This window comes from Castor canadensis, chromosome 9, assembly GCF_047511655.1.
Source record: "Castor canadensis chromosome 9, mCasCan1.hap1v2, whole genome shotgun sequence".
Lineage (NCBI taxonomy): Eukaryota > Metazoa > Chordata > Mammalia > Rodentia > Castoridae > Castor > Castor canadensis.
In genome coordinates, this window is record NC_133394.1 from 61,140,089 (window position 1) to 61,163,360 (window position 23,272).

The following is a 23,272-nucleotide window of genomic DNA, read 5'->3' on the forward strand; positions in this document are numbered from 1 at the left end:
ATTTCATATTTATTTAATGGTCTTCTTCAAGGGTTTAATAAGTTTCCCTGGTGAGAATTCTACCTATATACAAAATCAATATAATTTTCATATGCACATTAGTAACTAATAGTAATTTCACTTTTAGATAGAAGTAATATTGCATTTCTGTAGTAAGTGAATTTCTGTTTGTTTCCATGGCAGTTAGAGAGTCATGAGACTTGGCTCAGGTATATTCATGTCACTTGATGTATAATACATACAATGTATATAGTCATACAACTACATGTCTTTGGTTATTGATTTGTTTTTGTTTTAAGAGTAACTTAATGTAAGAAATTCTAAAAGACTTAGTCCCCTGAATTACTTAGATTACTATATAAAATACATTTTTTCTATTTTTAAGGATTAACAATTGGGAATCTCATAATCATAATTTAACTTTTTCTAATGATCAAATAAGCTGCTGTTCTTATGGTAATCTCAATTATGAAAGCACAATTTGATAGCTATTGTAAAGTAATTCTAACTTTACTTAGAGTAAAGTTCTACTACCTTGGCATAGATACATGAAATGAGAACTTCCTCTTTATGTGTAGAAGTTCCATCATCTTTCTAGCAAAGTTAAACCCATCATACTACTAAATTTTATGATAGGGAGCCCCAAGAACTTAATAAAATAAAAGAGTGCCCTAAACATATACTATTTTCAATTGATTATTTTAATAATTATTTATTGATTATTTTATATTCTTTGACATTCTTTGAAGAAAAGAAAACTAACATGCAGATGAGGAATCATCAGGGCAAGATCAAGAACAAACAGAATATTTAGACTGTTTGAGAGATGGTGTGTTAGACTTTTCATCACTGTGACAAATACAAACACATGACACTGGCATGCTCCCAGTGACTTTCTTACTCCAAAACCTCCCAAAATCATGCCACAACTGGGGATCAAGCCTTTAACACATGAGTCTATGGGGACATTTCATATCAAACCATAACAGAGAGTCATTATAGGAAGAACCATAGGAACAAAATCAAGACAACCCAAACTCACCCAAGAAATACAAGGAAAAACTCCTGGCACCTGAGTTATCTTCCTGCCAAACACTGAATGCTAGAAAATGACTCCAGCTGTCCCTCTCCTTCATGTTTATCTCTTAAAGACTTGACCTTTTTTTTTTTTTACTTAAGTATGTCCCACAGCCTTACAATAAAAGTGCTCTCTCTGTATAAGCCAGAGAAAATGGAACACAGGGAGAAGCTAAGGTTAAGTTTGAAGGTTCTTGGTATCTGTATACTATGAAAGCTTCTAGAAAGCTGTAGCTGGTGTTGTCTGGGACTAGAAAAAAATAATTTTTGAGTGGGAAGAGATAAAAAATTTAATTGTCAGTCTTTCCAAATTAGTTATTATAAAATTTAATTGAAGTACATGGTCTTCCATTCTAAATGAATAATTCTTTTTACTATTAAAAAAATACCTTTTTAAAAATTAATTCTTAAGGACAGAGAAAAGCAGTAGTGTCACAATAGTTAAGACTTTATTCCAGGAGAAACCTTTATCTTATTTGATTAATTTTAACTTTTGAAGAGTTAATGCATTTTTGTGAGAAGTACATGAAAATAAAAATCAGACTTCCCTACTAATGAGCAATAACCATATTCATATACATTTCCTATACCTTTCCATTGACTACTAGGAATATTCCCTTGTTTTCTATATAAAAACAAACTTAGAAGGGCCCCAGGTCAGAGAGTTAGTTAGGTACCAAAAATAAGACTATTTTAACACTAAACTAATCAGAACCCATTTTTTGATATTTTTTATTGTTGCGATGGGTTGGGGGTACATTGTGGCATTTACAAAAGTTCTTACAATAGAACCCAATTCTTATGCACAAGAGAAATTGAACTTTTGCAATTTAATTGTCAGTCCTCTAGTAGGGAAGCCAAACGGCAAAAGATTCTAGTTAGTAAGGCTGGTGTATTTCACTAAATTACTAAGAAATAAGAGTTGTCTGGAAGGTTTAATGACATCACGGATTAACTAACAACATGAAAGAGCAGTGTGATAATGAATTAGTAAATATCAAACTTATATCTAGACTACATTTGGTCAGCAAATGATAGCTAAAGACACTGAATTTAAAGTTGCTTAATCTAAACGAAATTCAGGTCTTTCAGCTCTTATGAAATAACTTAGGATAAGTTATTTCATCTCTCTAAAGACCAATTTCCTTAACCTATAAAAGGAAGTTAGTAGTGGCCTTTACTTCTTAAGGTGTTGTAATAATTAAATGAAAGATGAAAAATTCTTGACCAAGGTAAAATCTCAGTAATGGTTTTAAAGATAATAATACCACAGAAGGAAATAATGCAGGTAAAATACCACTGTTGTTTAAACATACATATAATAAAATAAATTAAACATTGCAATAAATTTATGAGGTTTAAGTATATTTTTTACAACTTAAGGAATTTGATCTCTGGTTTTTCTGTCTTCCCCCAGTTCTGACAAAGGAGGCAAGGACAATCCAACCATGAGCATTTCAACTTTTTTTATCATAGTGTTTAAAGTAATAAGCAACAGACATTTGTTCACAAGATAATAATTCTGATTTCAAACATCCCTGAAGTAGAATTAAAGAAAATCAGGTTAATTAGAGCTATTAAGAAAAAAGGAAAGACATAAATTATGCCTACTATGAATTAAGATAAATCTGACAGAAGGCAGACATCATTTTCCTACCTCCCGGATGATTCCAATGCATAAATGTTTTTATTGCAGATTTCATTGTGATAGTCAAAAAAGGGTAACACATACTTGAGCTATCTTCCTAAAGAACCCTGAGATCAGTTGTTCTGTCATGATAAACTCTGAACAAAGTCTATTTAGAAAATGAATGAAGGAGAAATTAGTGGATAGATGCAGGGAAGGATAGGAGTTATATATGACAAGGAATCAAGCTTAGGAGCAGAAGCATGGGAGACTTTTCATAAACTAGTGAATTTCAGATCACTTTATCACAATCTCATTGCTGGGGAGGTGGAAGTCAGGAATGAATTGACTACTGGGAAATGCCAAGAGACTTCTGCCTATTTTCAGTGTGAAAACTGCAACAAATAACTGACTTAAATGATATCGTGTGCTGAGGGACACAAATGAATCATGAAATTATTTTGTTGTGACTGCACATACAACCATGTCAAAATGATTTACTACTGAGACTCTCACACTCCTTTTGGCAGGCATATTCTCATGATTACATTTGCTACTTGCCCCCATTCTCTCCAAACTACAAATTGTACAAAGATGCTAAAAGTTAAGAGTGCTGATGTTCCTGGGAATGGTTACATATTTCCATCTCCACAATGATGTTTATATCCATGTTGAACATTTTTAGAATGTTTGTCCTTTCTCTGGTTGCTCCCTAACAGATTTTCCTTTGCTTCATTTTATGTTCAAAAGCTCAACTATATGTAAGATAATATAAATGGTGTCTTATAAATACCACATATGATATCATAGCATGTATGATATGTACATATTTCAATATAGACAGATAGATGATGATGATAATAGACAGATAGATAGATAGACAGATGTAATCTCAATTAACTGAATAATAATTTTCCCCTGCAGGAACTCAAGAGGAAGATGAAGGAGATGACTGTCTGTTGGGGTCTGTGGATGAATTCTGGTGGTTTCCGCACATGTGGAGTCACATGCAGCCCCACCTCTTCCATAATGAGTCATCTTTGGTGGAGCAGATGTTTCTCAACAAAAAGTTTGCCTTAGTAAGTACCTTACTTTGACTACTGCATTGAAGTAGCCTATATTGACTAGAGAAATAACAAGGTTTTCATATTAAAAACTTCCTTGAGACTTTGGCATATTGGCCCTCTCTAAGCAGCTTTTCTCTCTGATCATTAAGAAGATCTTGGGATTGCAGTCTTTCAGTTTGAGGCTCGTGAGCATGTATTGGGTGCTTATCACCATGTTAATGCTTTAAGGGGTCTAATTTTAAGAGACACTTCACAAGATGCAAAACTGTTACTGTAACACTATGGACAGAGCTCATAAGACTTATCTACTGTCCAGAAAGAGCTTCCTACTGCACTAGGAAGGCAGAATATACACATTGATCAAATCTCCAACAAAATGAGATAGTCCATGATTTAGTGTCAAACTGTAAATACAAAACTCTTAGTTCAGAGAAAGAAGTGTCATTGGGAGTGGTAAGGGATGAGTTCTTGTGGAAATGCCATTGGGTACATCCTGAAATACCAGTAAAATTTATGTGTTGGGATAAACTGGAGTGAAATAAGACTAAAGTAAAATACCAGGAAAGAGACCATAAAGTGGTCACAAGACAATGAAGACTCCATCTAGGAAATGAAAAGATATTCCAAACATACATGTTATATGGATAGAACATTTGGTTGGCTTAAGTAAGGCATATTGTTTATACTGAAGGGTTTATGATTTGGACCAGGGGAATTCACAGTAAAAGTTTTAAGTTTGAGTAGTTCACCTTTGTGGTACTATAATCAAAGTTATACAAGAAGGTATTAGAATTCATAAACTCTATTGTTCTTTCTTAAAGACATAAAAAATCAGGAGTTCATGCTTGTTTTTTAACTTTAATCTACTCCCCAAAATAAACATTTTAGAGGGCATCCTTGTTATGGATTGATATCTTGTACAAAAAGTAAGAATAGGGTTTGTCTAAACTTATATCATGAAACAAATTACAAGCTCCTATAAGATGAAGAGTCACCTTTTTTCCAAAAAACTAAAGATAGTAAATAGCATATAAAATTGGGCAATTTGCAATAGGACTAAAAATTCTATCTCAGTACAGCAAGCATTGATTCTGTTATCTGCAGAAGTTTAACACTGCTGATTTTAAAAATATTAATCACCAAGTGATGATGTGGAGATTACTTGTGAAGTTGCTAAGTAAATCCGTAACGAAAAAGAGAAAGGAATTTGTGAGGGAAGAAAATATGTAAATATAGTGAGAGAAGGCAGGAAGGTTTGTTATTTTTGTTGCTGTTTTGGTAGCCTTCAAAAATAGTTTATCAGAGCAAGTTTGATAAAAAGACAAGTCATTCACTGTTTTATCCCTTACAACTCAAACAGTATTTAGAAAAATAGGTGTTCTATTATCATGTGAGTGAGTCAATGGATGCCAATATTGTGTTCATATTTAAAATTTTTAATACTTGAGAGCAAATATGGTAAGAATATGAGTTACATGTTTTTTTTACAATTTCATCATAAACTGAAAGAATAATTCTAAATCAAAATCTGAATTGATTTGATCTGATAATCTTATAATCTGATAATTCTTATCCTCCTAATTCAAGTGCAAGCAGAGATTGCTTAGGAATGTCATTTCTAACTATATGATGACAAACCAGATTATGGTGCTTGAGGCAGCAGAGAACAGTCATGGAGGATGAAGATCCTCATCTTCAGAAATAAGACTAAATATATTTTTAATGTTTAATCAAATATAAATCAATGGATTTTTTATTGGTCAAGGGAAGATAGATAAGGAAGAAAGACTGAGTCCTGGATTAGCTAGTCCCCAGCCATTACAACATAAAAGAGAATGTATACGTAAAGCATTTAGAGCAGCAGTTAGCACATAACTTTCAGTAGATGGCAGCTGTTATTTTTATTATCGTTATATTTAATATCATAAAATTATCATCTTCAATTTTTGCCTGGGCTCTTGAGTTGTTTAAAGTAACTGGTAATAGGGACAGAATCTGTACGTTTAAAAGTTTGTTTTGTATTGATATGATTTCCTTAATGTGAATTTTATACAATTTATAAACATGCATTAGCTAAGACTTACTTACCATTAAGGCATTAGAGCTCCAAATTGCATTGCAGCTAAATTTAAAGGTCTAATAAGAAAAGACCAATTGTTTAAGTTTCTCTATATTTTGTGTTAGTTCCTTCATTTCTCACAATATTTCTGTATTATTTCCTATATTTCTTTATAGGTATAATTATTTTTCCTTTATGTATGAGAATCACAGAAATATAGTAACTACTTTGTGACAGAATTAAAACCAGAAATTCAAGTCTTGTGATTCTACATAAACTGTGCCACTTGGGTTTCCCCACTAGCCTCTTGGACCCAATTCACAGGTTTAAGTGTAGATTTCCCTACTTATTGGTAATCCTGGCAATATAAGAGAAATGGAGAATTTGAGGTAGAAGTTACAGAGCAACTTTTCCCTTGGATTTCTAGAGTAACTTTCCACATGATTGAATATTATTTACCAGTTGATATAGAAACTACTCCAATTCAGCTGAAACTATTCTGGAGGAAACCCTTCGCTGTTACATTCCTAAATTAGTTTATATCCTGCTTTTCTCCATCAGATTGGAGGCTCTCGATTTTTAAATGAACATAAATGTTTCCCAATGAAAGAACATTCAAAGAAGCATTGGGCTGCCCTCAGAACAAATAGGTGTTCAAACCAAGGATGAAGGTCATGGATGCAATATTCAAATGGGTGATTGAGTTAAAGAATGTTTAAAGTCTCCTTCCAACTAAGAATCTGAGACTATGATCTGAAACTCTAGGCCCTACTTTCACTATCTATAGCCAAACACCTGTCATTTTCATTGAGTATTGAAAATTACTTCTGACCTATTATCCTCTTGCACAATGTGGACACATGCAACTCACAGAGGAATTTGATGCCCATTTAATTTAGCTTTCAAAGCTCTGTCTAATAACTTAGTATGGAACATTAAACAAATTGCTTAAGCAAACTTGCATTTGATGATTGCAACTATCAAAGGGAATGCAGCTTTAGAGTTTGATTTTTTCTAAAAAAAAACTTAGTTATCAAATAAGTACTAGCTCCAGAATTGAACTGAAATTTTAAATGGAGACTTTTTTTGAAAGGTACCATCTCTGAAGTAAAGATTAATTTTACATTGATAACTGAACTACCACACTGTCTGAATTATCTACTGCACAGCTTCAAAAATAAGAGAAGGTAGCCCTAGAAAAGTAAAATTATCAATAAAAAATACTCTCAGTTGAAGAATTGTACCTAAATTTTGGCAAATCTAGTAGTTTAATTTTTAATGATAAAATAATTAATAGAGTTTTTTCTTAGAATTCTTTGTTAGTATCAGATAATATTTAACATTCTTTCAGACAATATTATAAAAATTTTTAATAGTGTAACAAGTTCCTGAAAACATGAAGTCATACTGTGGATTGTAGTTTTGATTGCATTATCATCATTTTTCAAATAATGGCTCTTTTTCTCCTTCTTTTCCAAGTTTAGCAGATGTCTATGGCCAATTATATAACATTTTAGATTGGTAAGCACATTAACTTTTCCAATATGGAAATAAAGATTATAGTACCAAAATATAATTTAAAATATATTGAAAGACTTGATGATTTAAGAAATATGTGATAATCTTTCAATTAGTTTGCTTGCTAGTAGAGAAGCAATAAATCCTATCATTTTTATTTCAGTGGAGCATTTTATTAAAAGGCACACTATACTTTCATTTTATTAATATTGAATACAGAGTGTAATTTTAGTGGTCTTAATAGAAGTGGAGAGTACCAACCAGGATGCAGAGTCCACTCAGAGCTGGTAGACACTTCCAGAGTAATCTAGGCAGCACAATTTAAGAAAGACACTGGCCATTACACAGTGCAGGATGGCCAAAGTCTATATAAAATTTACTTCATAAAATGAATGGCTTCACAAAATGAAGGGCAAGAGATAAGATAGGAGACTAAAGGATATATTATCAAGTTTAATATTCAACTTAAGAGGGCTGGTATGTTCATGCTAGCTATTTACAATGTAAAATGTGACAATACTATCTCTAATGCCACTATCACTGTATACCCTCCCCCAAGATGTCCCAAACCTTTCAGCTACTCAGCAACGAAATGAACCTGGCCCACAAACTGTCTCCAGTCTTCAACCCTCATCTGCCAGCAGTTGTGACTAGTCAATAGTATAACATGCTGATTGGTAACTATTTTGAGTATGGCTAATATAATCAGCAATCTTAGGATTTAGAAAGAACTAGAATCAGTGTAATCATGAAGGAAATCACAAAAGAGCAGCAAATTAAATTTAAATAAGCTTCTAGGAAGAATGATACTTGACATCTAGTAGGTATTCAATAAATGATTATTAGATGAAAATAAATAAATATTTCTTCAAGCTCTTAAAATTCTATTCATTATGATCTTAAAATGCACTTTTTTGTTATCATTTGGATGATCCAACAGGCAGGAAATGACTAACATTGAAAAGATGGTTTGCTATTGGCAGTTCCCCAGAGAAAGAGGCATGTAGTATTATGTAGGGCTACCTGGAGAGGCACTGGAGTTGGTCAGGAGGCAGAGGAAACAAGGCAAAAATGTGGTTTCTGGAGGGAAGGGAAGGCAAATGCAGGGAAAGCAGCTTAAGGTCAGCTACTTTGAATGCTTTCAATGGGTTCTGAGGTGTCTTAGTTGCCTGGTCCATGACCCTGGGGTGATTAGAGCAGGGAAATAATTGGTGGCTGAGGTAGAAGCTCTGGATTGGTTGATTTGCATTTGAAGAGTGTGCAGTCAGGCAAGAAGACTATGTTATCTCCAAGAAGTAGCTAGAGCAAGAATCTCTCCAGGATCAGTAGGTCCCGGATATCAAATCAGCAGAAAATAAAAAGACATGATTGATACATTTAAAGATGCTTCACTCCAGGTTTTGTATCTTGAAGCAACTGATTTTCAAACTTCTCATCATCCCAGTTGCCATACTTGTACCATTTGTAACTTGTCCTTCTTCCCAATATATGTTGCGCCAATGAAGTCTGATGGTCTTAGGAGAGCAGAAAACAGCAAAATACTTTTTATTTTCATTTGTACTTTACTTCCACTAATGTAGCCAAATATCACATTAAATTTTTAAGCCATTGCATCATAACTGTGCCTGCCAGATCTCTGACAATGAGCTCTTTATTAAGCCTTCTGGTATTAATTTTTTTGTTCAATTGATTTTGCTAACTAAATGCAAGTCTTGAGATTACAACTGTCACTTTATTGTTTCATATTTGTTCTATATTCAGTGTTACAGTATGTAAATATCCCAATAAAGATTGTTATATAACAGTCTTTATATATTTGCTAGCTCTGTGTCCTTCCTATTTTTTATGATTTTTGCATTTTTATCATTATTGGTAAAACTGAGCATATCATGGTTAGAGATTTGTAGAGGGCAACAGTCTTTATTCCAAATTAATATAGATCCAGTAATCACCATTATTTCAAAATAGTTGCTATATCAACTGCAAATTTGTTTAATTCAACTAATATCCATAAGGATAACACAAAATGTCACAGGGAGCCTTTATAAAATCAGGAATGAAGATGTGCATGACATTTTTCTGATACCACTTTAGAACTATTTTAAAAGGAATGTTTAGGGGCTGGGCATGATGACTCACACCTGCAATCTCAGCTACTTAGGAAGCAAAGATCAAGAACATCATGATTGAGGCCAACCTGGGCAAAAAGTTAGCAAGACCTCCCCACAACCATTAATCACCTGGGCCAGGTGTGGTGCCCAGTTTATGTAATCCCAGGCACCTGGAGACATAGATAGGAGGATCATGGTCCAGGCTGGCCTGGGCAAAAGGTGAAAGACCCTATGTAAAAAGTAACTTAAGCAAAAAAGAAAAAAAAGAGGGCTGGGGTATGACTCAAGTGGTAGAGCACCTGCCAAGCAAGCACAAGGCTCTGAGTTCAAACCCCACTACTGCCCCCCAAATAAAGGAAGAAAATGATAAGGTAATAAATATAATAGTTCCTCAAAGTTATTGCTGTCTTCTTTATTACTTCTCAATCAGTTCTTTAGCAATCTTAAGTTTTATGGGTTTGACTTTAGGCTCATTGATTTACAGACTCCAGAATCCTATCATTCTTCTCTTTTTATGTTGTTTTTTTTTTTAAAGTTTGGCATATTTTCAACTCATGAATCTTCTTATTTGCTTTCTTTACGATTAATGAAAGTATTTTCGTATCAAACCTACATGCTTAGCAGGGCATGGTCACTCAGACTTGTAAACCCAGTCACTTGGGAGGTGGAGAGGAACACAATTTGAGGCCAGCCTAGGCAAAAAGTTAGCTAGACCCCATCTCAAACAATAAGACAGCATAGTGGCCACACCTGTCATTCCAGCCATGCATGGAACAATCGTGATCCAGGCCAGCCCAAGCAAAAGCCTGGAAATTTTAAAATAATTTGTAATTACTTTGGTTTATATCATTACCTCTTCATCTAATTTTATGCTTAACTCATCATAAATATCTTGTTTTCTTTGATAAAGTAGAAGTAGAATAGGTAAGCAGATATTCTACTGTTTTACTCTATCATCAAAGTATTTCAAATCTCCCCCTTCACTTGTGTGAATATGGCAAATTTATTTCCAGCTGATCAGAGATATTTTCAGTTAGCAATTTCTGGAAAATTAATTTGTTCTGGTATTTATTCTCCTTAGCATTCCCTTATATTATCAGTTACTTGTTTTCTCCTTTTTTCAAATAATTGTAATCTTTAGAAGAAATTACTTCTTTTAGCTGCATTCCACTTATTAGTAGCAATTGTTTTACAACTATTTGTTTGCCAAAATATTTTAAAATCTATGTTCCTAAATTGAAAGATCATGTCTAATTGTTTTCAGAATTAGATTTTTGTTGTTGTTGTTGGCACTGGGGTTTGAATTTAGGCTCTCATGCTTACTAGGTAGGTGCTCTACCACATCAGCCACTCTGCCAATCCCAGAATTAAGTATTTTTTAAGTATTTTGAACTCTAAGGTGACACTGTCGTCTCCTCCCCAGAGTGCTAATGCTTCCACATAGATGATAAAATTCCACAACGTTAGAATGGAGTGATAAGGATGGAGACAAGCAAGGAACAATAGGGAAAAGCAGACAAACTGTATTACTCAAAAGTAATCAGTGGATGTGGGTTTGAAATAGATTCGGTGGGGCTTTTTATTTGACAGAGAATGAGGAAGCAAAAGGGAACAGGTCAAAAGTAACATTGAGAAGGCAGGCAGAATGCCTCAACTGGTAGAGCACCTGCCTAGCATGAGGCCCTAAGTTCAAACCTCAATACTGCCCCCAAAAATTAATTAGTTAATAACACTGAGGCCTGAGTCTAACTTGTTCTATCTGTGCATACTTATTTCAAACTTTGGAAACATGAACTGCTGCTTTTTCTTTAAAATCTCTGCATTTCACCTATGTAAAAACACCCTTCCCCCACCTTTATCTACAGTGGCACAGAATTTCTTCTCATCTTGATACATTACTGGATTTTTGAAAGTGCTTTTAATTATCACCAAGGACTTAGAATCCTTTTCTTTATAAATTTTTCTTCATATTGCCCTGTTATTTATTCTATGGGAAGATTTCATAGAAATTCCTAACAAGATACTGTAGAAAAGTATTCCTCAATTCCTTTCCCTTTTTCCTCAAACAGAAATGCTACATTTCATCTCGAGCCTCATGTTTCTGGTGACTTAAACTGGTTTTGTAAAAAGAGAGATAAATTTAACAAATGTGCTATATGAAAATAGTCCCTTGCTGCCCAAATTTATGTGGACATGAAGTGAATTAAAAGCCTTCTTGAATCCTCCTATAAATTCTTACTTGTGGGCTGGAGTCAGTGCGGGGCTGGGGGAAGGTCTATTTCCAGAGCCATGTGTGCTGCTCCTGAATTTTGATTGTTCTTTCCATCTTTACATTTACCTAAAATGGAGGGGCCATTTGTTTTCTGAGAAGTGGTTATGAACACAGCAGAGATGTAAGTTGTGGCACAGGAGAAATAAGAGTAGATCCTGTACAGGTGCTAATCTTGGGTCAACTTCGAATTTTCATGTCACCCATTCCATGTTCCCAGTCATTCCATGATTTCTATCACTTCTTTCTTTTTATCATTTTATATTCCTTATTAAAAATCTTCACCCCCACTTCACTTGCAAATGTTTTATCCCACACCTGGATCACAATAGCAGCCTCCAGACTCATCTCCCTAGTTCCCCATTCTTTCCCTTGAATTTATGATCAGATCGGGGAATGTTGTAAAGCTCAAAATTCTATAATTCTGTCTTCCTTACTTGCAATAGAAACTTGCATTTCAATAAGCAAAATTCTTGCCTCTCCTACGAAAGTATAGAAAGAGAAATTGTGGAATTCTAAGTATTAGACATTGTGTTTACTTCTTTCCACACATCCTTAGAGTACTTATGTAATTTTCCTAAGATTGAATAGCCAGTGGAGGCTGGACAAGGGATTTATTCCTGTAAGTCAAGCTCCATCACCCATGTCACCACCATAGTTGGTCTATTTGAAAGCCTCTATCCTATTGCTACCAATTGCTGTTAAACAAACCTCATAAGAATGATATTACTTCTCTAACATGGTACACTTTAAGACAAATTCAGGGTATTATAGTACAACATTTTATAATGTTTTTATCTTAAATAAATAACTATGTGTGATTTATATAATTTCTTGTGTTTGTACAAGCACCACCTCAAGCATTACTATCCTGGTGATTATTACACATACTGGAGGGTAAGCAATGGTTATAACAAACAAACATCATCACCAATATTTCCATTCTCTCAGGAATATCAAACTTCAATTCACATTAGTGCTATGCAGACTTACAGATTCCTTGTTTAATCAACCTTGTATATTTTCAGAAAGATGAAATGTGTATCAAAGTACTCTGAGAATTTGAGGCTGCCACTAGATTGTTTACAGCTTTATTAACTCTGAGAGACCCCAAAGGCCCAAATAAAATTCATTGCTTCAAATTCTAAGAAAGCTACACAAGTAAACCCGCTAATTCCCCCACTGTGTCTCCAGATAGTTTTCAGTTATGTCACCATGCTATAAAAAGTAAATCTTCATAAATTTCTTTTTTTGCTTTTCTCTTCTTGTGTTTACTTGAATAAATCCTAGCAATTCAAAACACAATCAACTTAGCCTGTGCAAAGTACAAGTGTTTACATCATTCTTTTGAGTATTCTCAAAAAGTGCATCCGTTAGTGGTGTGTTTACTTATGAGGCACTTGACAAATATATGATGGCTCTTCAAAATTTCTGAAGCGAACTCTCAGAGAAGAAAACACCATGCCCTGTTAAATGGAAACGGACCTAACATAAATTACATAGTTATTAGGGAAGAGTGGGAGCAAATCTGTCACTTCACCCCAAATAACTTTTATCTGACAAGTGAAAATGAAGGTCAAAGCAGAGTGTATGCACATTTTGTGACTCTTTTCAGTATTACTACTGAATTCTTAGCTTAACTCTTGTTTCTGGAATGTGCTCATGCATTTGCTTATTAAATACCATTCAAACTCATTCAAGAATTCAACCACTCACTTGCAGGAGTATTTGAAAGGGAATATCAGGTCTCAAGGAAGGGTTTTTGCAGATATCATTTCTATAGCTTTATCAAATGTATGGTATACTAGGGATGTTCATTACCTCCCATTTTATACATAATGTTTATTACTTTTGCCAGAAGAATTTTGTACTGTGAATAAAAGCTTTTTTAGATAAATTTAATCATAATAGTATATCTTTTAGGAACATTCACCCTTAAATAAGAATTATGAGTTGTTTGATCCAAAAGTATGGTGGAAGTATTCTAGGTTTACTTTTATTTACATATTTTATTTGTTGTTTCAAAGGGAGAGACAATAATGGTAACTGAGTGAAAGAACATTCAATGACACAACTACTATCTTGTTTTTGGTATATCTTTCTTTGTCTACAATATTTGAAATAATTATTTACATTACCCCTGCTTGGTAAGTGAGAAACTAGAAACTTGATGAAGTTACACAACCTGTCCAAGATCCTATGATCTGTGAAGTGCAGCACTTTGATTGAGTCCAACACTCCTGAACTCTGCTTTCTTCCTGCTGCTGAGCTATTCTCTAACTCTAGGACACCTGATGCACTGATTATTTAGTTGTCATGGACTTGGCTATCTTTGAATATAGAAAGAATGAGATTCTTTTTTCATTATATAATTAATTGAAGATTATACACTCAGAAATAAGTAACTTCAGAAGATAAGGTCTCAGTTCTGTTTTACAAGTTACCATAATGCTATTCTATTTCACAAGAGCACATTATTAATACCTTTGTCCAAAGACTTTGTTACTGTAAGCATGCTTCATATTAACCAAACTGTAAGACAAAGAGCATTTCCTTACTGAGGCTTCTGGAACCATATGAATATATCACCAACCAGGGAAGTTCAAAGCTCAGTTAAGCCTCAAATTCAGGAGGGTTTTGTTTTGGTTTTGCAAATTTGAACTCGGAGCTTTGCACTTGCTAAGAAGGTGCTCTACTGCTTGAGCTGTATGCCCATCCTTTTTTGCTCTGGTTATTTTGGAGATAGTGTCTTGATTTTTGTGAGGTATATGTTACTACACTCAACTTTTTTTCCATCACGATGGGCCCTTCAGACTTTGTTCCCTGGGCTACCCTGGAACCATGACCTCAGCCTCCCACATAGCTTAGGATGACAGGTGCACACCACTGCTTCCAGCTGCTGATTGTGATAGTATCTTGCTAACTTTTTGCCGGGGCTGGCCTCAAACTATGATCCTCCTGATCTCAGCCCCCCAAGCAGCCAGGATTATATATACAAGCCACTGAGTTCATAACAAAGGTGTGACAGATTGACTCATTGGCTATGTGATTGAAATCATTCTCTAGCTCTTCTTTCCTCAGAGGTCAGACTGATATCACTTCCTCGATACCCCAACTGTCTAATTACACGGTTGGTCTTTCTGATGTGACCAAATCTCATCCTAAGTCCTCTTGTTAGTATAAAAACACATATGGTCGCACAGGCTTATCACTAATAACAAAGACGTTCCTGTTACTTGGGAAATTCCAAGGATTTAAGGTTTCTTTCTAGGACCAGGAATGAGGAAGAGCAACTGAATTCTTTATTACACAATAACTGCCAAGAGAAGATGATTTTAAACCCTTAAACTAAATGTATTAAAAATAACATGACCGTTACAGAAGGCTTTTTCACATACCAACCAAAAGACTGAAATTTACAGTATGAATTTAAAAGCGTCACATAAGAAAACTGAGAGATATTCGGTAACCAAATCTACAAATATTAGCCAGTTTTTTTATCAAGTCACTATCACATTTTAGGAGGTTATTACTTCCTTAAATATGTAGAAAGAAAACTGCACCTATTAGTTTCAGATTAAGTCATAGATTATAAATAGTATATTCAGATTTGGCAGCTGAATATGAGATTATTTCCAAAACTACAAAGATAATATCAAAGAAACATAGAACCTTATCTTTTAATTTATTTTTGACATAGGATCTCACTATGTATCAGACTGCCCTTGATCTCAGGATCCTTCTACCTCAGGGTCCAGAGTACTAGATTACAGGCATCTACCTCTATTCCTGGCTTAAAACAGAATTTTAAATCTGAACTTTAGTGATTACTTCTATAATTCCTTTATTTCACAATTGAAAGAAAAAAATCCAATTCTTTTGCTACTTATATCTTTCAGGATTTTAAATTTCATACTATACCAGACATCCCATTATTTGTCACAAGAATTATTCTATTTTTTTTTTCATTTTTCTTTTATTATTCATATGTGCATACAAGGCTTGGTTCATTTCTCCCCCCTGCCCCCACCCCCTAACTTACCACCCACTCCGCCCCCTCCCTCTCCCCCCCCAATACCCAGCAGAAACTATTTTGCCCTTATTTCTAATTTTGTTGTAGAGAGAGTATAAGCAATAATAGGAAGGAACAAGGGTTTTTGCTGGTTGAGATAAGGATAGCTATACAGGGCATTGACTCACATTGATTTCCTGTGCATGGGTGTTACCTTCTAGGTTAATTCTTTTTGATCTAACCTTTTCTCTAGTACCTGTTCCCCTTTTTCTATTGGCCTCAGTTGCTTTAAGGTATCTGCTTTAGTTTTTCTGCGTTAAGGGCAACAAATGCTAGCTAGTTTTTTAGGTGTCTTACCTATCCTCACCCCTTCCTTGTGTTCTCTCGCTTTTATCATGTGCTCATAGTCCAATCCCCTTGTTGTGTTTGCCCTTGATCTAATGTCCACATATGAGGGAGAACATACGATTTTTGGTCTTTTGAGCCAGGCTAACCTCACTCAGAATGATGTTCTCCAATTCCATCCATTTACCAGCGAATGATAACATTTCGTTCTTCATGGCTGCATAGAATTCCATTGTGTATAGATACCACATTTTCTTAATCCATTCGTCAGTGGTGGGGCATCTTGGCTGTTTCCATAACTTGGCTATTGTGAATAGTGTCGCAATAAACATGGGTGTGCAGGTGCCTCTGGAGTAACCTGTGTCACAGTCTTTTGGGTATATCCCCAAGAGTGGTATTACTGGATCAAATGGTAGATCCATGTCTAGCTTTTTAAGTAGCCTCCAAATTTTTTTCCAGAGTGGTTGTACTAGTCTACATTCCCACCAACAGTGTAAGAGGGTTCCTTTTTCCCCGTATCCTCGCCAACACCTGTTGTTGTTGGTGTTGCTGATGATGGCTATTCTAACAGGGGTGAGGTGGAATCTTAGCGTGGTTTTAATTCGCATTTCCTTTATTGCTAGAGATGGTGAGCATTTTTTCATGTGTTTTCTGGCCATTTGAATTTCTTCTTTTGAGAAAGTTCTGTTTAGTTCACGTGCCCATTTCTTTATTGGTTCATTAGTTTTGGGAGAATTTAGTTTTTTAAGTTCCCTATATATTCTGGTTATCAGTCCTTTGTCTGATGTATAGTTGGCAAATATTTTCTCCCACTCTGTGGGTGTTCTCTTCAGTTTATAGACCATTTCTTTTGATGAACAGAAGCTTTTTAGTTTTATGAGGTCCCATTTATCTATGCTATCTCTTAGTTGCTGTGCTGCTGGGGTTTCATTGAGAAAGTTCTTACCTATACCTACTAACTCCACAGTATTTCCTACTCTTTCCTGTATCAATTTAAGAGTTTGTGGTCTGATATTAAGATCCTTGATCCATTTTGAGTTAATCTTGGTATAGGGTGATATACATGGATCTAGTTTCAGTTTTTTGCAGACTGCTAACCAGTTTTCCCAGTAGTTTTTGTTGAAGAGGCTGCTATTTCTCCATCATATATTTTTAGCTCCTTTGTCAAAGATAAGTTGGTTATAGTTGTGTGGCTTCATATCTGGGTCCTCTATTCTGTTCCACTGGTCTTCATGTATGTTTTTGTGCCAGTACCATGCTGTTTTTATTGTTATTGCTTTGTAACTATCTCCACTCCTATTCAACATAGTACTGGAATTCCTAGCCAGAGCAATTAGGCAAGAAGAAGGAATAAAAGGAATACAAATAGGTAAAGAAACTGTCAAAATATCCCTATTTGCAGATGACATGATCCTATACCTTAAAGACCCAAAAAACTCTACTCAGAAGCTTCTAGACATCATCAATAGCTATAGCAAAGTAGCAGGATATAAAATCAACATAGAAAAATCATTAGCATTTCTATACACTAACAATGAGCAAACTGAAAAAGAATGTATGAAAACAATTCCATTTACAATAGCCTCAAAAAAAATCAAATACCTAGGTGTAAACCTAACAAAAGATGTGAAAGAACTCTACAAGGAAAACTATACACTTCTGAAGAAAGAGATTGAGGAAGACTATAGAAAGTGGAGAGATCTCCCATGCTCATGGATTGGTAGAATCAACATAGTAAAAATGTCTATACTCCCAAAAGTAATCTACATTTTTAATGCAATTCCCATCAAAATTCCAATGACATTCATTAAAGAGATTGAAAAATCTACTGTGAAATTTATATGGAAACACAAGAGGCCACGAATAGCCAAGGCAATACTCAGTCAAAAGAGGAATGCAGGAGTTATCACAATACCTGACTTCAAACTATATTACAAAGCAATAACAACAAGAATTATTCTAATATTTAACAGTCTTAGCATGTAAACTGTTAGCAAACCTTAATTCTCTAGCCTGGAGATAAATCCTGGCTTTCCTGGTTTTATGCTAGGTTTTGTTGAGTTTACTTTCCATGATCCACCTGGCCAGCAGTCACTGCCTTTCCTCACTTCTCCTCAGTCATAGTTGCTACTCCAGGACTCCACCCCCAGGTGCCAGAGGCCCCACAGGTTCTCATGAGCTGAAATTTTTGTATGGGCCATCAGTTTTATATTAGGAAAACAAATTGCCTTTACAAGTTTTAAAATGCTTCTCATATTCAAGGAAATAGTTTCATAAACTTGTTTTCTTTGTATATATTATATATGTATTGTATGTATATATATATACACAACATATATTCATTTATAAATATGTGACAAATATGTGTATGTGTGTGAATACACCTTTTTTGTTAAAAGGTTCTAATCTCATTTTTCTGAATATGCTCTTATCATCTGGAAAAAATGTCTTAAATAGCCTCAGTTCTTAAAGAAGCCACTTAAAAAGTCAAAGCAAACAAGTTTCCTTTTTCTAGCAACAACTTCAAAATACCAAACGTAAATAGAGAAAAGCTTTATCTTAAACTCATATAAATTGTAAATGTAATTTCCGAATACTGTGGAATAGTTAACCAAAGCATGAACTTTCATATACTGAGAAAATGGGACATTCCAACCAAAATGAAATACACAAAAGCATTTAGAAGTATTGCTAAATTATGTTGTAATGAAGCTTTACATTTTTTTCTCTGTAGATTGCAGAATATCCGTTTAACTTGGTATCATTGTGGGGGTTTTAATTACATTAGTTTTCATACTTGCCAATCTGTGAAATATGGAAAGAAGCAATGGGTCTTCTAGTCATTAATGGGAATTAAAAAGTTTCTTCTGTTTGAAAAGATTGAGCTAGAGATAAACATTAAAAGTAAAATACCATTCTTAATTACTAGCAAGAGTTTAGGTAAATAAATACAATTAAAGATAGTAATAAACAATGATTTCCTCAGTGATGGCGTTAATTGTGTTGCTCAAATACCTGAATGCTAATTTTTTTCTTTTCTCTTTGAGTTTTTAGGGGAATTTTTCTAAGGGCTACAGCATTGCTTTTTGCTTATTCAATTGTATTGTCTCCACAGTGTCTACTTGGAAATGATAATTTAGTAAAATCTCATAATTTCATATTTTATACAGTGCAATTAAGTATAAAATTTCAAGATAATAGATATGTCTGTGTGGCACTGAAATAATAATTTTAACTGAAGCCTCAAACATTTTCTTGAGTATTACTTATATAGGTATTAAAATTTCCCTGTGAGTTGCCACACATCTGCTAACTGGTAACTTCCCTGAGAAAATTGAGAAAGTAAGAATTTAAGTGAGAGGAAAGTGGTCAGAATTGGTCTGCACACTTGGTCACCAGTACCTGTCACATGCTTGCTGTAGACTGGGCACTGAGCAGAGAACAGGGAATAAATCAGAACCCAGACTCCATGGGACTTGTTTAAAGTGGAAGAGAGGAAGTAGATAACTAATTATAAAACTATGCCATGTGCCATGAAAAACAAGTGGAGACAAATGGAGACAAGTCTTAACCTGCACTTCATTGATTTGGGGACTTGTCAGTAAAGACTTCTCTGAATATATGACAGGATAAATTACCTAAAACAGACTGCAGCCTTATTCAGGTAAAGAGATGCAGTAGGAACTCCCTAGGCTGAGAAAGCCCCACATGGGAAGATACTGAGGTAGAAATGAATGTGATGAGTTTCGGGAATAGGTCAAGGTGACTAAGCGCAGTGAAAGGAAGAGGGTGACTCAAAATGAGGCTAGATTTAAGAACCAAGGGTCATATCCTGCATAGCTTGTGACCATGCTAGGAATTTTTCATTTTAAATACAAGGGTAAATCATGAAAATATTTTTTGAGGCGGTTTTTCACTATGTAGCCCAAGCTGGCCTCAAACTCAAAATTCTCTTGCCTCTGCTTTCTGGTGCTGGGATTGTAGGTGTGCACCACCATGTCCAGCTCCTTGGAAGGATTTTGATCACATGGCCATATTTGTGTCTTTAAAATATTTCTTTGGCTACTAGGTAGGGAATGAATTGGAAACAGGCAAGGAAAGAAATTGGTAGGATATTAGAATCCCATGTCAAAAGGCTATGAGATAAGATAGATGGGACTAAGGTGATGAAGGTGGTAGAATTAGAGAAAAGTGGATAAATTTAAGATATGTACTGAAGGTGGTACTGATAGGATGTGATAATGGACTGGACTGGATTTAAGAGAGAATGAGGACACAGGAAATGTCAAAAATAACATCTATATTTTGGAGGTGGTATTGGGGTTTGAACTCTGGACCTTGCTTGTTAGGTGGGTACCAAACCACTTTTGCTTTATTTATTTTTTTAAGAGAGTCTTGCACTTTTTGTCCAGGGTTGGCCTCAGACCACAGTCCCCCTACCTATGCCTCCCTCATAGCTGGGATTACACATATGTGCTACCACACCTGGCACATTTTTCAAATGGGAGTCTCACTAGCTTTTTGCTCAGGCTGGCATCAAACTGCAATCCTCCAAATCTCTGCCTCCCAAGTAGCTGAAATTATAGGCATGTGCCACCACATCCAGCTCATGCTATCTTTTTTGACATAGAATCTGGTTGGTTAGTAGTTGATAGTGTCATTTAATGGCATGGCAGAACCATGAAGAAAGAGCAGGGGTGAGGGGCAGGGGCCAGGGCTAAGACATGGAGATCAAGAATCCAGTTTTGAGACTAGTAAATCTCACTTGTGTTCTAAGTGTTTAACTTACATTTTATGGTAGCATAGCCATTTTCCCAATCTTTTTGGTCCATGTTTTCTTTCACTAGGAAACTCTTGACATAGATCACAGAGCTTGTTGATCTAAGATGCTATTTTCAATCTAGAGTCAATGAAAAACATAATGAAAATTAAATTTTAAGTTAAGATGCCTAAGAAAGTATTTTAGACTTTCTGCCACAGATTGCTGAACATTATGTACTTAGTCAGCTATTATTAACATTATGTACTTAGCTATTATTATTACCCAGCATTATGGCTAACCTTCCAGAACATGGGAATCTGCCTTCCCAGAACATACTACCCACAATGTTAGCCTAAACTTTTCTATATAATAAGATTTCAGATGTTCTCTCTAGTATGCAAATTTAGGGGATCAGATGCATGTATCCTTTATCCAAAACTCATTAAAAAGAGTAACTCTCAGTGATTCACATGCTGGAACTACATGTTGAGAGTATCTGAATGGCTCAAGAGGGAAACATGCCCAGGAAAAGGTAGTGGGGTAGGAGTCATTATTTACCCCAGAAGCCCATGAGAGAAAATTTCAAAATCTAGTGAATATATAAAAAATAGCCTATCTCTTTTGACAAAGGAAAAGGGTGTCCCAGAAGTTTCATAATATCTGTGTTATGGTTGAGTAATGGATCACAGCACATAAAAACAATGGAGTTGCTAGAAACAGTGGCTCACATCTGTGATCCCAGCTACTCAGGAGGTGGAGATCAAGAGGATTATGGTTCAAGGCCAGCCCAGGCAAAAACATTAGACCTTATCTGAAAAATAACTTAAGCAAAAAAAGGCTGGAGATATTGCTCAAGTATTAAAACCCCTGCCAACCAAGCACAAAGTCCTGAGCTCACTCCAGTACTGCCAGAAAAATAAAAATAAAGAGCAATGGAGGGAAGATAGTAATGACGACAATAATAAAGAGCATTTGTTGATTGTGTGTCACATTTCAGGAACCCCACTAAATGTGTTCCCTGTCTTATTTAATTACCTCTGAACCCTCTGGGGTAAGTACTCTTCTATCTAGCATTTTAGAAACTAAAGCATGAGGTCATACTTAGGTCAGAGGTCATACTTAGGTCAAAGGTCATTTGCCAAATGCCACATAGATAGTAAATGAGAGTGAAATAGCCAGATATGTCTGAGTCCAGGGGTGGAGTTTTCCACCACTCACCACACTGTACCAGCACACCAATAAAGGATGAGACTTTACTGCCAACAGCTAGAAGGAAAACCAAAAACAGTATGTATATTAGTTGGGGAATATTGTTTAGCACTTCAAAACAAGGGAAATGTTGCTGCTAAAGTATCTTTTTATTATATCGGGTTCCTGAAGATACTGACTACTTATAGGCATTTATAACTACCTTGAGCTCTTGATCAATATAGGTTTTTACAAATTTGCAGGCATTTGAATTGTATGATGTAGCTCTAGTCATTGTGAATTTTATCCTTGCTTTTTCCCATACTCCTCAAAAAATTCTTGTGATTGTTCATTTTTTCCTTTAAAACCTTTTTTTATTGGTGTGCTGGATGGGGGTACATTGTGGCATTTACAAAAGTTCTTACAATATATCAAATACCATACTTGAATTCACCCCCTTCACCATTCTCCTTTATTTCCCTTCCCCCCATTCCTGGAACAGTTTCAGCAGGTCTCATTTTTGCATTTCATACATATGTACCAAGTATTTGCACCATATTCACCCTCACACACCCTTTCCCTACATCCCTCCTTCCCACTGGTGCCAACCGCCCAGACAGGACCTGTTTTGCCCTCCTGTTCTCCAGTTTTGGAAAAAAAAAATGAAATCTTTGTTGAAGATAGCTCTGTGTTCCAGTGCATCACATCCTTCCTTTCCCTTTTTGTTATTATTTTGATTGTAAAACAAAGCTAGCCACACCTCTTTAACTTTTTCAATATATATTTGTAACACATTGCTGTAGCTCAATCCACTTAACAGCCTGATGTTATGGTTCTCTGTATGTGAAATTGCTCTGTGGCATGAAGAAAGCTTCAAGGGAAGCTTATTAAAGTGGAACCTTTGAAAACTATCAAACAATTGAAAAATACAAACAGAAAAATTAAAAACCCATTCAGGAAAGACAAATATGTCAACACTGAAACTGTAGGAGTTCTTTTTCTAAAAAACATGTTTCATTGTTTATGCTTGAGTTATTTTCCTCTATGCCAAAGAGCAATGAATAAGGACTAATGGCCACTTCAAGCAGAGAAGAAAAATTACAACTATACTAAGTTGTCCCAAGCCCCTTCCAAAATAATCCAGAGTTCATGTAGATTTATTTTGGGAATGGACAGAACTTGAGCAGGACCAATTGAAAAAAGAAGCATTGTGATGCATGATGGGTTACTTCATGAT

The 23,272-nt window shown here is 35.1% G+C and overlaps 1 protein-coding gene across 1 annotated transcript in view; it reads left to right on the plus strand.

Moving 5' to 3' along the window:
• Window positions 1-23,272, plus strand: part of LOC141410912 (bifunctional heparan sulfate N-deacetylase/N-sulfotransferase 3-like) — a 115,869-nt gene that overhangs the window by 3,356 nt on the left and 89,241 nt on the right. Inside the window, exon 2 of the mRNA XM_074041699.1 lies at window positions 3,629-3,783. Coding sequence (XP_073897800.1) covers window positions 3,700-3,783 — 84 coding nt within the window. The 5' untranslated portion in view covers window positions 3,629-3,699. The remainder of the gene's footprint in view (window positions 1-3,628; window positions 3,784-23,272) is intronic.